A 16,972-nucleotide genomic window follows, 5' to 3' on the forward strand; every position below is an offset into this window, starting at 1 on the left:
TGTGTGTGTGTGTGAGAAGAAGAGATTGTGGAAAAGTAAGAAAATGGTGAAAGAAGGGATCTGTGTCTTCATATATGAGAGTATTTTATATTATTGTTGTATCCAGGTGTGTGATGATTCATGTGTGTGAGGTGGAGCTGACTTTCATTATCTGAGGATTGATTTGAGATATTTTGAAACTTCTGAAAAAGTGACACGTGACAAAGTCCGAGGTCCAGTTCTTTGTTTTATCAATTCCTTTCACGTGAAAGTGAGAAAAGAAAAAATGATTCCAAACACGTGTGTGAAGCTGAAACCTGTGAAAGGTTCTCATTGGTTGATTGATTGATGATTTAAATGGAGAAACATCTGCATATATGAATTGCATCTTTTGGTTTCTGTGTGTAAATACATGTGTACAACTGGCAGTACGATGTAAGTGTGTGTGTGTGTTTTTAAGGCAGGGATAGAGGGAGAGAGAGGGAGAGAGAGAGAGAGAGAGAGAGAGAGAGAGAGAGAGAGAGAGAGAGAGAAGGTCCAAAAGTATGAGCCATTTGCAAGTGATGAAGAGGAGATGCCCTCCTCCAAGGCAAATTAGTGTGTGTGTGTGTGTGTGTGTGTGTGTTTGTGTGTTTGTGTGTGTGTGTGTGTGTGTGTGTGTGTGTGAGATGCTCAACAGTCCTGGTTATCATTAGTGTGTCTGGAATCAAAAAAATCTGCCAGATTTTAAATTAGCATCCATGTCAATAGGGTCGTTATCGGAGCTGTAAACCAAATCGTGTGCAGGAGAAAGACAGAAACAGAAAAGTGGGGGCGCTCACGAGAGACGTTAAAAATTGGACAAGCGTTGGAGCTGTGGAGACGAAACGGGAACCCAAAAAAAGAGAAAAGAACGAGGAGCGGTTAAAGCAGTGGGAGGGAGGTGAAGATGAGGGGGAGGAGGAGGAGGAGGAGAGAAGGAAAGTAAAAGTTGAGCAGAGGTGCAGAGAGAGTCTGTGGGATACAGAATCCTCCCAGGACAGAGTGTGAGTGAGGGAGTGAGAAGAAACCTTTCCTCTGTAAGAAGAGTTACACTAAAGCATTACTCAATTTAAAATAGAGATTATATTGCTGGTGAACCCCTGATTTTTACTGTAGCGCCACCATGAGGTTGATTTGAGTCTGCACGTACCTCCACTAAGGCCCAACAGCCAATTTGACTTCAACCAAGCTGCACATGAACATGTTGTAAATTAAGAATTACACATTTAAAAAGCATGTTCAAGCATTGGACGTGTCTGTAGGTGAAAGACTGACTGCATGAACAAGTGTGTGTGTGTGTGTATAGATGTGTGTGTGTGTGTGTGTTTGGGTGAATGTGTGTAGGTGTGTGTGTGTGTGAAGAAGCAAATGAGACAGAGGCAAGTGGCAGATTAATGAAGCTGGGGAGTGAGGGAGTCGGCTGGATTAACAATCCACTGAGATTACCCTGACCCCGACGACACACACACACACACACACACACACACACACACACACACGCACACACACACGCACACACACACACACACACACACACACACGCATACATACAAACACACACACACACACACAGGGTTTGAATTCATGGCTGTTATTTTTAAAGCATCCTTGCAGAAGATGTTTTATAATCACGCCGACTTGCCGCTGGCTGTAATTTATAGATGATGTGAAAATGTGTTACCGGGGCGATAAGATACTATCTCCCCACAAAAACACCAAATATGATGTGACAGAGCAATCCCTCCTTTCTCTCAACCGCCCTCCATCTCTCCCTCCATCGCTCCCTCTCTCGCTCCATCTCCTCACCATCATCATTCTACCTCCTTAAATCCCGTCCTTGTCTTTTTACATTTGTCTCTGAAGCATCTGTTTCTATTTTTCAATTTACTGTTTTTTTTTTTTTTTAACACTTCAGCCTGTTAATAAAACCATAAACTGAATTTGATATTTAAAAAGCAGCATAAAAAAAGCCATCACTTCATTGAATCCAGTTTCTTTCAGCCTCTGCTCTTGAAAAAGGTGAAAAGCTGATAAACAGACAAAAACCCTTTTAAAACCAGGATGAGCCATTTTGTGTGTTGAGCTGTTTTCACACATGAAGTCAGGATCGGACATTTTCCAGAGTTTCCCTTTCACATATGAAGAAGCAGCAGGAGGTTTTCCGGGTCAGACTCGTCATCCACACCTTCATCAGCCCTTATCACCACAGATCTCATATCTCAGAATCCTTCCACGTCTTTCTCAGCTCTTGTTCATCCGGAGATATTTGTTTTCTTCCACTTTCAAGTCAACGACCAACGATAGTCAACGATCTGGACATTTTACTTGGGATCTGGCAGGAAAGTGTCCAGAAAAGCTGACTCGGACATTTACGTTACCACATACAGCCTCACCGGAAAAGTTCAGTAAAGTATCCAGACTTCATAACTCAAGATACCAGATACACAGCAACATCACCACAACCCTATGAACCAAAGACCAAGGGGCTCGATTCTACAATTCACGATTTTCTACACGCAGCAGTACGAATAGACCAGAATGCACTGCAGCCTCAGATAGCTTCTTCTTATTGGCTGCAGTGAATCCGGTGATGTGTGTTGATGAGCCCTGGGTGCCCGACGAGGAGTAGGTCTCTAAATGTAGCCGTCCAGCCCCTGGGTTCACGCAGCCACAGGAGCAATCATCTGGTACAATTAGACTCCTGCCGACCCCGCCTTAATGAGCTTGTTAAACCTGAAGCTCATTAGTCAACAGGGAGGAGGAGATGAGAGGTGAGGTGTTTTTTTTTCTCTCTCTCTCTCTCTCTCTCTCTCTCATATTTTAAGTAGCTGGCCCAGTTCCTCTAAAGCCCGGAGAGCAGTATCACAATCCACAGATGGATCTGAGATCGAGCACAAGCTGCAGAGGTTGTGAACCTCGGCGTGGGTCACTCCTGCTTCTCAGCGGTCACACTACATGACAACAGGGAATGGATTTGAAAAATTCCAATTAAAACGTTCCCCGACTTCTGACAGTACGAGTATTTGTAGCTCACCATTATTTACTGTACTTTGCATTTGATAAAGATTCTGGCCGCCTGACAACGTCCAAAATTAACTCTCATTCTGAAAATAACTGGCTGTCAAGTCGCTGGATGCTCCACTTTTTTTTATAGAGCTAAATGTGTCCGTCTCCTGCTCGGTGATTGACAGGTGGCAGTGGGTTTAATGGGTTCAGCTGGAAACACCTGCTGCTGCTGCTGCTGCTGCTGCTGGAAACACTGAACCATGTGATGAGCTGCGACTCGGAGATTTATATTTGTGCTTTTCACTGTGAGTCTGCTTTTACGTTAAAGTTCTACAGAGTGAATATCGTACACTCATGAAACCTGCTGACGATATGTAACTTTGGCCAATAGGTGTCTCACAATCGTAATCATAACAATATACATGACATTTTTGTCTTCAACACTTCTTGTCCCTTAAGCTTCTTAGGTCACTGAGTTTTCCCGCCTTTTCTTCGTCGTACATCGTTTGCCCCGATTATAAGTTATAGCAATATAGCTTCGGCCACCAGGGGGCTCTCAATCAAAACAATAACGATTTATCTAGCTTGATGTTATGAAGCAAACGATAATGATTAATCACGATCCATCAGAAGTGACCTATACAAACAGTAGATTGGCTAACTGGCTAACTGGCTAACCATGTGGTTGTCCCTTCATCATACATAGTGGATATGACACAAATTAAAAGGCGACATTGTACATTGTTTGAAATATTTTTGTCAAAGATATCTTTACATTTTTTAATTCAATGATTAAGCTCTAATCTTAAACATATCCACAGTCATAAACTGTTAATGTTAGTGCCGTGACTCTGCTGGTCTCATATATTCTTCTCACCTCCCGTATTAACTTTCCTGATCTGTGGTTATTTCACCTCAATGAACCTTCTGCTGCATAATTTCACTTCTTTACACTCAAGTGGACGTTTGGATTCTGAGGTCATATCTCTTCCCATTGAGAAGGACGAAGTCTACTTTACCTTCATTTAATCTTCTTTTCTTTATCTTGAAAAGGTCTTTATCTAAAATAGGATCTAATTCCTGCTTTAATGGCTCTCGCTGCAAAAGAGAAGGAGCTGAGTCTCAGTCGACTATCACCCCTCTGAATCTTAATTTCTCATTTGATGAGGTTTTGTGCATTTTTCACTCAACATTTTAACCTCTTTGACTCTTTTCTCTCCTTCAAGCTGTTTCTGTGAGAGATGATGTCATCGTCCTACAGATACCTGGACTGAACCTTATTTAACCCGGTTGTTGTTTGGCCTATAGCTCAAATTAAACCCTTTGAAAACAAATTCATTTATTTGACGATCAGAACTGAAAAACAACACCAATTAATAAATCTAAGAATACACGTAACAAGTATTTCCTTCAAACTGCTTGAATCTTAAGACTTTCATAACGTCCACGTCAACGTTTTACTCGCAGCATGAATTATCACCCAATTGCTGAGATCTTACTTCGGTCTGGGTAACTTGACAACAACGTTATTATTCTTCTCTGCTCTAAAAACAGGACTCGCCAGTGGCTGTACAGTGGCAGGGCTGTTTGGGAGAAGAAGAAGAAGAAGAAGTGAGTTCTTGGAAAAGTGCAGTTTTATCTGGTGAAACTAAAGTTCTTTGAAGACGTTTGGGATCAGGGCATAGATTCCAGCACACGCCGATGCTTGACCTGGAATCTTCTTCTGTTTCAGAGGCGTTTCTGATGCTCGTATTGGTATCCCAGTGTTTCCCATTAACCATATAGACTGTAGTGGTCTACCATATTCAAATATTTCCAGCCACAGTCTCATAAGGAACCAAAACACTTCTTATAATATCATAAGACATCTCTAACTTGCTGTTGGTCCATAATGTTGTTACTGTCCCTGCAGACAGTCAGACCTGCAGCTGTGGTATCCAATGCAGTTCTTTCTCTCTTCAGTCTGGGGACCTGTCATTCTGAATCTGATACGCGTGAGAGTGTTCTCCGTGCATGAGCACATTCAGCCCACGTTACCGCCATAGATTGAATTCATTCCTGAAGAAACACCGGTATCTGAACATCTCCGGTTTGTTCCTCCCTCTTTGTCTTTCCTGCCCCACTTTAACAAATCAGACACAACCACCCCTCAGGCGCATGCATCATTGAAAGCTTCTGTTCACCAACAGCACCCTCTCCCATTGACCTTGTTGGAAACTGATAGCGCCAAAGTCAACAATTACTCATCGCAGGCTGCGGGGTTGAGCCCGAGCTGATACTAAGTGGAGTGGAATGAAGTGTTGCACAGTGTAAACACCAACGTTTGCACCAGCTCATCTGTGACAAGCTCCTCCGATCCATCAGGCTCAGAACGGCCACTGATCAGCATGTGGACGGAGCCACTTCCCTGCACAGCGGGTCACACACACACACACACACACACACACACACACACACACACACACACACACACACAGACACACACAAACGCACAGAGGAGCGCTCATTTCTCCCTCTGAGAAGGAGAGAGGGAGCTAAAATAAATGTTGAGTAGGCTGGTAGGTCTGGTAGAGGAGAGCGCAGCGATGTTTTACATCTGTGTGGGAGGGGGGGGGGGGCAGGCAGAGGGGGAGGACGCAGTGGAATGGAGCTGCTGCTACGAGTTTGGCAAAAAGACCAGTGAAGTGTGCAGAGAGGGATTCAGTGTGTTTGTGTGCAGCTGAATGCAGGTTTGTGGAAAGAGCAAGGTTAGGAGAAGTTTTGTAAAGGGGCTAAAGCACACAGGAGCTGCAAAAACACACAGTCACACACACACACACAGACACACACCACCTGCAGATAGCAACTCATATTTCAGCTTCTTCTGGCTTTAAACATAACCAACGATAAAACTAGACAAATGTGCATCACACACATCTGAATTCCTGTCAATTGCATAACCAATTATTTGACTAATTTCAACAATTCACTCATAGAAATCTAGTTGATTTAACTACTTTTTAGAAACTTAAAATAATATTTTATTGCATCGGGTAAAGGTTGAAGTACTCTGCATACAAGTACTGCTGCACTGGCAGGTTTATTTCACTTGTGCAAAACGATACGACACAAACACATATTTGAAGCCGGTGTCATTAGTGTGCAGAAACTCTACCTGTCTGTTCAGAGCCGGGATGATTGACACTTAGTGCACGTAAGGACATGGAGCTTTTAAATCTCTCCGGAAGCATCCGCCCCTTTTTAAAACCAAAGTTACAATGAACTGTGTAACAAAGAAACATGCAAATGAAACGTAAACACTAAACACATCAAACTGCAGAATCCAATGAAACAGTGGCATCAACATCATTACTCCCACACACACACACACACATTATTACACACACACTACAAGTGTAACTGTATTGATTTGGTTTTAAAAATAGGTCTCTGTGGAGCTTGTGCAAGGGGGGGGGGGGCTTCACCGGCTGCTACACACTGAAGGTTGGAGCTCTGGGGTTTGACAATTAGTATAAAAGGAGGGTTATGGGATGCATTGTGTCAACAAGAGTACAACTCATTGTACTAAGAATAAAAAGGCTTCTTTAACTTTAACTTTCAGGTCATTAAAACTTCGACCCCTCTGACCTCACTGAGCTCCTGTAACACAACGGCTACACACTGACGCACAACTTTCTGCAACGCCTGCAGGATATAAACTGTTCTTTCCCCCCCCCCCTTTATAATGTCGTTCGAGTGCAGAGTGTGAACGGAACAAAAATTAGAGGATGTGAAGAAGAGGAGCAGGAGGAGGAAGAGGAGGAGGAGGAGGAGGAGGAGGAGGAGGAGAGATGGATGAGAGATGGTCACAACCTTGAAAAGAGACAGAGGGAGGGGAGAGGAAAAAAGGAAATATGGTGAAACTTAAGGGTTGTTTGAAACAAAAAAGGGGGATGAAGGGGAAGAGAAGGTAAAGCGAGGGGGGGGCTAATAAGAAAGGAGAGAAGGATGCAGGAATTAAAAGAGGAAGTGAAGCGAGGACGGAAAACTTTTGATGAGGTCAACGGAGTCACAGGAGAGAAGGAGGAGAAGAAGTTCGGCACAACACGTTTTAAACTCCGTCCTTAATGATTTGTCACATCAGTCGATAGAAAGTAACGCAGTGATTTGGACGTGTGTGTGTGTCTGTGTGTGTGTGTGTGTCTGTGTGTGTGTGTGTGATGTGGTGCATTGTGCGTGGTTGTTAGACTGAGGAGTTGTTGCTCTGTGGGTGGCCATGGAGAGCGTTACCAAAGCAACAACAACAAGACAGAGCGATGAGGCGCAGATACCTCGGCCCTCGGAGACGAGAAGAGCTCCATCTTCGGTTTCACTGTTTTTCTACAAGAAAAAACCAGAGAGGACACGAGTCAGTGACATGTGAACGTCATCTGCAGGTATAATTAATAACATAATTAATTATCTCTTGAATAATAATCATTATAATGATAATAAACTGGATCTGAAGAGCACATTTCAGAGAGGAAATGCAGCTCAAAGTGCTTTACAGACAAGAAAGACAAATAGATTGATGTAAGAGAACAGATTTTAATAACTTAAGAAGTTCTTAACCGAATAATCTCCTGCTGTGTTCCTCATATGTGAGAGACAAATGGTTCACAGTGCAAACGGATGTGTTGTGCTACAGTTGTGTGTTTTGTAATGCACGCCAATCGCCATCCATCACAACCATCTCCCGGCGACTCTGATATTAAAAAGGTTGCAGTGATTCAATAACTCATTCATTAAACAAGAGAAACTCAATAACTGCATCGCTACCACGAGCTAATTAGAAGGAAACAGGTGAGGTGTATGAACGGAAATTCAATCAATACAACTTTGTTTTGTAACGAGTGAGAATAAAACTCTCAATCGCAGGAAATGACATTTACAATATCTTTCAAAACGCAGGTGGTTTCCAGGGCAATGAGGGAATCGAACGTGGTGCAACACAGAGAAAAGAGGAACCGTCTTTAGTTCCTCGTGTTGTCCGTCTAAACGAAGGCAGGTCAGGTGTACGAGCAGAGGAAGTCACCAGAGTGTGGCTTTGCATCATTTCCTGTTGAGATAATTCCCCCCTCCACCACATCGCCTGTAACCTGACCACAGTGCGATGAGCCAATCAGAAGGCAGGAACGGTCGTTATAAAAGAGGAAGTAGAGAATAGAAGAGGAGCATAACGTTCACTGGGGTTTTTCTCAGTTCTAAATGCATGTATCATTCCTCTATTGCTTCCTCGTGACTTAAACTCTTTTAGGATGAGACGTGTGAGGAGGAGACTGTCGAGTCTCTTTGTAAGATATGAATATGAAAGAACCAGGGGTCTCACAGGGACGCCCAGGAGTTTGAGTAAAGATCCACGAGGATGGAACTGGTGGTTTTAACCTCTAAACAGATCAGGAGTGGCTTGATCATTGGTTCTAAGGGAGTTCAGCATCACGACCCGGTTTCATCTTGTCAGAAGGGTGTGCTGTGGCGGGGGGGGGGGGGGGCTTACATTCTGCGGGTGGGTGGACGCAGGCGTCTCAGGGCCTGAGGCTGATGTTTGCTGTCCCGGTCCGTCTGGTAGAAAAACATCCGGAGAGCGTCCGACAGCAGGAACCATGTCGGCAGGCCCAGCAGCCCCTGGGACAAGAAGAGGGGGGGGGGGGAACGATTGGATGAAGGATTAAGATGGAGGGAAGAAGTGTGAGAAAAAAGGTGGAGATAAAGTAGAGATGGAGAAAGAGCGTGGAAGGAGTGGATGGGAAGAGAGGGAGAGAAAGACACGAAGCGAGAGTGATTTACAAGTGGAAGGCGAGAGAAGGCGAGAGGGAGCGTGGCAAAGTAGAAACCACGTAGGTTGCGGGGGGGGAGAAGAAGTGAGTGAGTGAGTGGGAGAGAGAGAGAGAGAGAGAGAACCTGATTTGTGTTTTTAACGCTGCAACATGTCAAAAGTCGCACAACTACAGTCAGTCAGCCGCTCTGTGGGCACAGGGCAGAGCAGAGAGAAGCAGCTACGCCTCCGCGTTGAGCTGCAGCTGCTGATCCGCGGCTGAAACATCCGAGTCAGCGCTCATCCACCTACGGCAGCGTTCAGCCCACCGAGTCGTAGGCCACCGCGCCGCGCGCTGCAGAGGAGGCCGGCTCCTCCTTCCTCTCTGCGCTACATGAACACTGGCAGGAGGAGTAAATACCTTCATGTACGTGTTGAGCTCCGGGATTCGGCTCTCTGCGATCTCCTGCTTCACGCCCATGAAGACCTTCCCTGAAGAGAAATATGTAAAGAAGAAATGTAACACCACACAAGGTCACACACACACACACACACACGAGTCACAATCATGGCTGAGATCACACACCTCACATGAACAGATGTTTTTTTAGTGTCGAGGTTCAGTGGAAGAACGAGAAACGCCCTGGGGGGGGGGGGGGGGGGGTTAGTACATGGCTGCACATACAGTACAGGTACATTCTTTAAGTTGATTGACAGTTCAAGCTCAGCAATGTGTCAACAAAGACAGTGAGAACACTGACAACTTAAAAACTCCACAGGTCACCTTAGAATCCAAAACCTTGTTCAAAGATTGTTGTTTGTCCAACGTTACTTTATTTTATTTATTCAGCTTTTGTCATTTTCTAGAATTTAAAACCTTTTCAGTTTGGGTTTTAGTTTGTAAAGTGAAAATCAAGCAAAACCCAGAGATTCAGTCTTTCCGACAAATAGAAAAGTGTAATTTCAAGAATTTACACCATGAATTTTAACAAGATGGAGGACAGTAGTGAAGCCTTGATCGCCCCCTAGTGGCTGGCTGCAGTGTAGGTTATCCATTCCACGTCCTCCATGTTAGTGGATGGGACATGGACCAATCTAAAAACTCAAAGATGTTTCTGTGTGTGTTCTTATCCCACTGGTGTTCAAGTGCTTACTTCTCCACTAGGTTTGGTTTATATGTCACGATCGACAGATGAGACTGACTCCAGATGTTATCGGCTGCAAAGTGCACAAGATGATCATTTCTATATAAGGGCGAGGAAGAGGAGGATGTGTCTCTATGTGAAACTCTAGTTTGGATACTATTATATTTTGGCTGATGAGTCGTAAAGACTTGTGTATTTTTTTAAGTAGACCTCCATGAAAGCTTAGTATGTTTCTTGTATTTTATACAAACCAGTCTGGCATCTACACATTTATGCATGTGGGCCTGGTGTTAGTTCCCTGGTGTTAGTTCCCTGGTGTTAGTTCCCTGGTGTTAGTTCCCTGGTGTTAGTTCCCTGGTGTTACAATCCATCACAGCACCATCTGGAGTTTTTGAAATTTTATTAAAGTTAAAAACATCTTTTCCTGAAACGTGTCGACCTCCAAGTCGGAAATTAAGAAGCACAAAATCCAAATGCTCTGAATCAGCTCCTGTCCCACAAATCATCTGAGTCCATCCAGCTCTGCTGTTGAATCAGATTTAGCACAGTCTTAATGACCACCCCCCCCCCCCCCAACAATATGCAGCTCTCGCTCCCCTCCCCTCAGTTTCTCTCATCTCACTCACTCTTCAGCTCGATAACTCACTCAACCACTCGGAGACAGAAATTCACCCATTCACTTCCCATCATCCCCCCCCCCCCCCCCCCGAGCCTCGATGGATAAACGTCCCTTTGACCTTGGATCCATCACACGGCCGTTTCTATTTCTGTTTTCTATTGTAGGACGTGTGATGGATCTGGTCCAGACAAAATTCAGGTGACTCATAAATACTAAAGACAGAGAAATAGATAGAGCAAAAAGTGAAAGACAGATATTCTCTCTATGATGGTGTTTCTCATTAATCAAAAAATATATACTTTTTCCATTCTTCTTTGTTTCTGCTGCCCCCCCGACACGTCAGTCTTTTCCCCTTTTCATCCTGATGAGATCTGGCAGCGCAATTAAACTCATCAGATCTCATATTATCCAGCAAACTCCTCAGCGACAGATTCTAAATCAGTTTGTGGCAAAATGGAACTTTCCCAATGTAGCGAGAGACGATGAGGGACACAGAATGAAATCCAATGAGGACGTTCCTGTTAATTTCACAATAAAGGACACGTGACTTAAGAGTAAGATCAATCTCTGTTATACAATAAACTATTTTATAAACTACAGATGTAACAGTGGTGCTTTTAACAGAGTTTCAATAAGTTGAATTTCAGACTTTTTAAGAAATAACGAATGATATTTAAGATTTATGTCAAGAACAACTCATATAAAGGGATATTAGAGTCAGAGTTATCTTTATTTATCTTTATTATTACACGTCCCAATAATTAAATCTAAGTTGAAGTAGCTCAATAGACATTAAAAAGTATGCACGCTGCAAAATGTCAATAAAAATAACAGAATAAGTGTTAATTGAACGTCAACTTGATTAAGAATAAAACATATTTTATGCATTTGCGACTTTTTAAGGCCTAAAATTCAGAGAAAGTGTAAATTGAGATTAATATATGAAATACGTGATATTGGAGAAACATAAATTGGAGGATTTTCGGTAAACACATATTGGTATTCTGTTATATTACCTTTAAATAAAGGTTATTTCATCTATTGATGCGGACAAGCAGCCACATTCTTTAACAGGCATTTCACATTTCATCTTGACCTTCACTTCAAATGCATTTTTGCAAATTCTGCAACTCGCTCTCTTCATGTCAAACCCTCCACCGAGCACCGGCTGAAGCACCTGCCAAGAACGTGACTCATTGGAAACCTTTACCCTGACGCAGAGCAGATAGAGCTGAGAAGGAGGCAGAGACGTGCAGGACGGGTCGGGAGCAGAGAGACGAGGTCAGGGAACAGCAGGAGCCTTGTTTGATCGGATCCTCAGTTCACCACAGGTGCAGCAGGAAGATAAGAGGCTGCTGGGAAACTGGAGAACACACGAGATCGGATGTGTCGTCTTCTGGGTCCCGACGTGCGGTGGATGAACAAGGTCCTAACTCGCATTTCGTTAAAGTAAATTAAAAAATAAATTTCTTGTTGGGATCTGAGCCAAAACTGAAAGAGTTCCTTCTTGGCCCGGGATCCATCCTTCTCCCAGAGTTGAAATCGGTTTATTACTTCTTTGTGAGATCGTGCTCACAAACGCACAAACCAATCAACAAACGGACAAAGAGACAACATTGATATTCAGACTTCAGGGAACCAGCAGGTTTACAGATGCTAACACACACACACACACACACACCTCATCACTCCCAAATCAATGGTCCCAGCCTCCCGTTCGAAGCCTTCAGGCCCTTTATTGGAGCAGAGGCTGGTGTCCAGGCTCTGATAATCCAAACTGACGGCGGCTCCTCGACAGACGGACTCAGGGGGAAACACGGAGCTGTGGAATCAAACCGGAGCCGCTGAGCAGACGAGCAGGAACACGGCCGACGCCTGGACATCATCAAAGTGACAATCTCTCACATCTGTGGTGACTTGATCCTAATTCCAATAGAATCAAAGCCGAAGAAGAACTCAAACTAAAACTTGAGACAATGTAAGAATCCACTTCAGAGATAAACTGTCGCACAATGACTGGATTGATCATCTGAAGGGAACTAACGGCTGGATGCTGGTCGGCTGTTTGCAGCCCCCGTCTGTCTGAGTTTTAAATGGGACCCTTCAGCCTCTGACTGGTTCTAATTTAAAGTTCCTGGTTGCTTGTGGCTGGAGACGCGTCCTCCCACCTCTTAATCTTCTTTAACAACAGCTCACTTGCTCGGGTCGATGACTTTTATTCTCTGGACCGTCGCCCTTTAAAAGTCCAGACGTGTGTTTCTTCATTCTGTCACTTTCTGATTCACTGTTTTCTCTTCATGCAGCTCATCTCCTTGTCATCCTGCTACTTTATGCTGAGTCGCTGTTCCCAGTAAAACATATTTCAGCTTTTGAACCAGTTCCTTGTTCTGGATTTTCTACAAATCATGGTTTTCTCTTTAGTATAAAAAGGCACCGCTGACTTTAAATTCCCTTATGGTTCAATCTGTAGAGATCCTGCAGCTCGACACGTGATCGGAGAAAGAGTCGAGAGCCCAGAGTGGAATCATGAGTCAAAAGTTATGGTCGCGAACCGGAGGGGTAACAAAGGAGTCACTAAAGTTAGCTCCATGCTGTTTGCATCATGCTGGACGGACGCTCTAGATGTAGAGCTACTCAAACTTCTTCATCAGGGTGATTTGACCTTAAAAAGTGGAACATAACAGTTTCCCCTGAATCCAATTAACATCTTGCAGTGTCCAAATGTTGAAAGTTGAAAGATGATGATTGTGAAATCTGATTTAAGTTGCAGAAGAAGGTTTGGCAACATCGACAAGAGGAGAGATAAAAGTTCACCGAGCTTAACGGAGGGACGTTTGCCCATTTGTTGAGATGTGAACACTAACTCATTAAACTTATCAAAGTTCAATTTGATTAATATTTTTCGCTGCACCTTCAGATGGATGATATCTCAGCCTTTAAAAATCAAGCTTCACATTATGATGCAGAAACATGAGCCTGAAACAAGCCGTCACTTTTCCCCTGTGGCTCGAGCAGACCTGGATTCATGGAGGAGCGGGTCTGGAATGAAATTGGGTGAAATTGTAATCGGATCTGTGAAGAGTAATTAAATGATTAAACTTATTTCAACTACAACTGATGTGTTTTGGGATTATGAAGAACATCCATCACATCTAAATCATGTGAAAACTCAAACACAGAAGAGGAGGGAGGAGGATTTATGATCAACTCTATGTCCAGCACAGTGGATCTACTTTTTCACGTTAGGCACGTTCAGACGGGTTTCAGTTCTTCTGCCACGCGGGAGAACAGCTGTCACCACCCCCCCCCCAGTCGGTTCCTCTCCGTGTGCACGAAGCGGAGCGGAGGCAGTTTGCATTCGAGGCTGAAGGTTCAAAACCGATTGGGCAGAAAAGAACAGTTTTCACTCTGCAGTGGATCAGCAGCTGATTCTCCAGGAGATCACTGTGACCCCACAGAGGAGTCGCCCACTCACATCTACAGTCTCTAAACTAAATAACAACGTTTTCAATCAAGGATCTAAATGATCAATTCAATGGGGCTATTGTTATTATTATTACTATTATTAATTTAACAATAAAAACAGCTTTATTGTAATTTCCTGGACTTGTGACCCTGTTGAGTCACTTTCATCAGAATCAGATCAAACCACAGAGTTCAGACCAGAAACGGCTCAGCGTTGTGTAAGTGTGTGAGTCGGTGGACGAGTGTTGCTTCAGGTCGGCCGGGGACAAATTAAATAAGAAGAGGAAGTGTGCTGGCTGGCTCCTGATTGGTCGAAACAGAGCATGACTCCATCCCATCCCCTTGGTGATACGTTACAATACAAACTCAGAATCCAAACACAGCCACATCTGACATTTTAAAGCCAGAGACTATAAATACAGATGGGTGACTCATCTCCACTGCCAAATACTGTGCAAATATGAAGCAAAAATATCCCAGATGCAGGAGCCACCATCGAGCACCGGAGGCCATCGGGGGACAGAGCTCCTGTTTATTAGCTATACTGCAGCCAGCCACCAGGGGGCGATGGAGGCACATTGGCTTCACTTGCAGGGCGTGTCATGTCGTCCATCTTTAAGTAACCATCTCTAAAACATGGAAACACTCTGCTCATGGTAGAATCCAATCAGAGTTGCAGATTTTCGCTTATGTCCAGACTTTTAGAGCAAATAATAATGTTTATGTTATAATTAGTTTAAAACTCTGAAGCCTCGGGCACAAGTCATGTTGCCAGGAGGATCAAACACATTTGAAATCGGAGACTGTGACTTCACACAGAGATTTCCTGTCAGATCTGAAAGGACAGAATCCAGAATCACACATCATGATGGAGAACTCCTCTTTGAACCGTGTGTTCAAGGATCAAAAACATGTTCAGTATTTGAGCAATGTGAAACCAGACACCGGGTAGAATATTGTGTCGTGTGTGAGTTTGTGTTGTGTGTGTGTGTGTGTGTGTGTGTGTGTGTGTGTGTGTGTGTGTGTGTGTGTGTGTGTGTGTGTGTGTGTGTGTGTGTGTGTGTGTGTGTGTGTGTGTGTCTCTCACCTGGGAGAGATGGCAGGACGCAGGTGTTGGCAGTAGGCTTCTCTGGGTCTTCAGGAGAGTATCTGGCCTCCAGCACCTGGTGCAGGTTGAAAAACTCTCGGTACCTCCTGTAGATCAGATACTTGCTTCCTCCCTTCGTCTTCACCTCGATCACAAACCTCTGGAAGACGACAAAGAGGCGGTAAAATGAGAATAACACTCGTCCCCAACCCCTCCGGGTAGAAGTTAGTGTTTGATTCCCGACTCACAAAGTAGTCGATGAAGCCTTTCTTCTCCTCGATATCAGCGATGGTGGCGCTGATGGGGACGTTGTCAGGCAACTGGTCGAAGTCACTGAGGAACACAAACAGACAATGGTTGTATTTTTTTTTTACACTTTTTCATGAAATACTAACTTTAATCAGTTAAAATACTTTGAGAAGGATTCACACCACTGGCTCTGTTTTATGTCTAAAAGTCCCAATATAGTTTAGTTTAGTTATAAGTGTTTATTCTAGGAGCCGCTGTAACACACACATTTCTCCCATTGGGATCAATAAAGAATTATTATAGGATTAACTTATCTTAACTTTGACCATTTACAGCAAAGAAATCTGGGGGAAACCAGAGCATCGAACCTCAACATTAAGAAAGTTGAGCTATAGTTTTTTTTTTTTATCATTTAGGAAACAAGGTTAAATCTTTTATCTCCTGAAAACTCACTCACATCCTTGTTTCCTCTCACCTCGACCATTGTCTCTTCTTTTATACTGGTCTTTAGTGTCCCTGCCCTGGCTGCCTGTTGGTTTCAGGATTGATTTTAAAACTCTTTTATTTACTTTTAAAGCCGGACGGGCGCCTCCCTCTGTTTCAGAACTTTTATCTCACAACCAGGACGCAGCCTGAGATCCATTCTGAAGTCTTAAGACTGAAAACCAGAGGAGATGGAGTCTTTTATCTGAATAGACTAAACGAGCTGAGCCTGTTTCATCAAACTTCTTATAAATATATATATATATATATATATATATAAATATCTTTACTTTTAATATTTGTATCTTTGTTATTATTAATTCTTATTAAGTCTGAATGTCTGTGGATTTCATATTGTTTATTGTTAAGCACTTTTTAACTCTTTGGCACCCAGTGCTCTACAAATAAAGTTATTTTTATTATTTAATAAACAAATGTGGGCTGTAATTTGTGTGTATCTGCGCATTTGTTGGACAGACAACATTTTTAAATGAGAAGCAGCAAAAACAACCATCAAACCTTTGATTGAAAAAAGATTCACTAAAGTTTTTTAAAAAAAGAGTGCAGAAGAAACTAAAGTAAAAGTGCTCGATCCCCGGTGAACCAGTGAAACCAGTGCATCCCACTCACCTCTCGTCCCGGAGCTGCTGCGGCAGAGGCATCCTGGGACCTGCAGCTGTGACTGCTCACACACTGTGGAGCTCGGGTTGTGTGCGTGGACACACGCGTCTGTTTCAGGCTTCACACTGAAACCTGAAAAGCTGCAGAACAGCAGCAACACAGAGGAAACGTGGAGCAGGAAGAGAGAGAGCTCCAGAATAAGAGCATGGGAAGCAGAGAGGGCACGTGACCCCTGAGGCTGGGAGGCTACAATGAATATGTAAGAAATGATAATAGAAGATAATAGATGATAGTAGGGTTAAGATAAGATAAGATACGATAAGATAATAAGTTATTACTCACACAAAGGGTAAATGTGCCGTGTTACAGCAGCAAGAGTCCAAATAGGCATCAAAAAGTAATAATAAGTAAAATGCAATACTTAAGTGTCAAGTATATAAAGAATATTACAAATATGAAGGGGATTAAACTAATATGAATCATTGATATTGCACAGACAAAAATACAAACACTTGGTTCCCATC

The 16,972-nt window shown here is 43.3% G+C and overlaps 1 protein-coding gene across 1 annotated transcript in view; it reads right to left on the reverse strand.

Annotated features, from left to right (window-relative positions):
- ncf4 (neutrophil cytosolic factor 4) overlaps positions 1 to 16,694 on the reverse strand; it is a 30,312-nt gene extending 13,618 nt beyond the window's left edge. The window contains exons 1-6 of the mRNA XM_053419790.1: positions 16,458 to 16,694; positions 15,344 to 15,428; positions 15,096 to 15,255; positions 9,201 to 9,271; positions 8,522 to 8,649; positions 7,317 to 7,365 (exon numbers count right to left, since the gene is read on the reverse strand). Coding sequence (XP_053275765.1) covers positions 7,317 to 7,365; positions 8,522 to 8,649; positions 9,201 to 9,271; positions 15,096 to 15,255; positions 15,344 to 15,428; positions 16,458 to 16,489 — 525 coding nt within the window. The 5' untranslated portion in view covers positions 16,490 to 16,694. The remainder of the gene's footprint in view (positions 1 to 7,316; positions 7,366 to 8,521; positions 8,650 to 9,200; positions 9,272 to 15,095; positions 15,256 to 15,343; positions 15,429 to 16,457) is intronic.
- Positions 16,695 to 16,972: the final 278 nt, after the last annotated feature.

Source organism: Pleuronectes platessa, chromosome 3, assembly GCF_947347685.1.
Source record: "Pleuronectes platessa chromosome 3, fPlePla1.1, whole genome shotgun sequence".
Lineage (NCBI taxonomy): Eukaryota > Metazoa > Chordata > Actinopteri > Pleuronectiformes > Pleuronectidae > Pleuronectes > Pleuronectes platessa.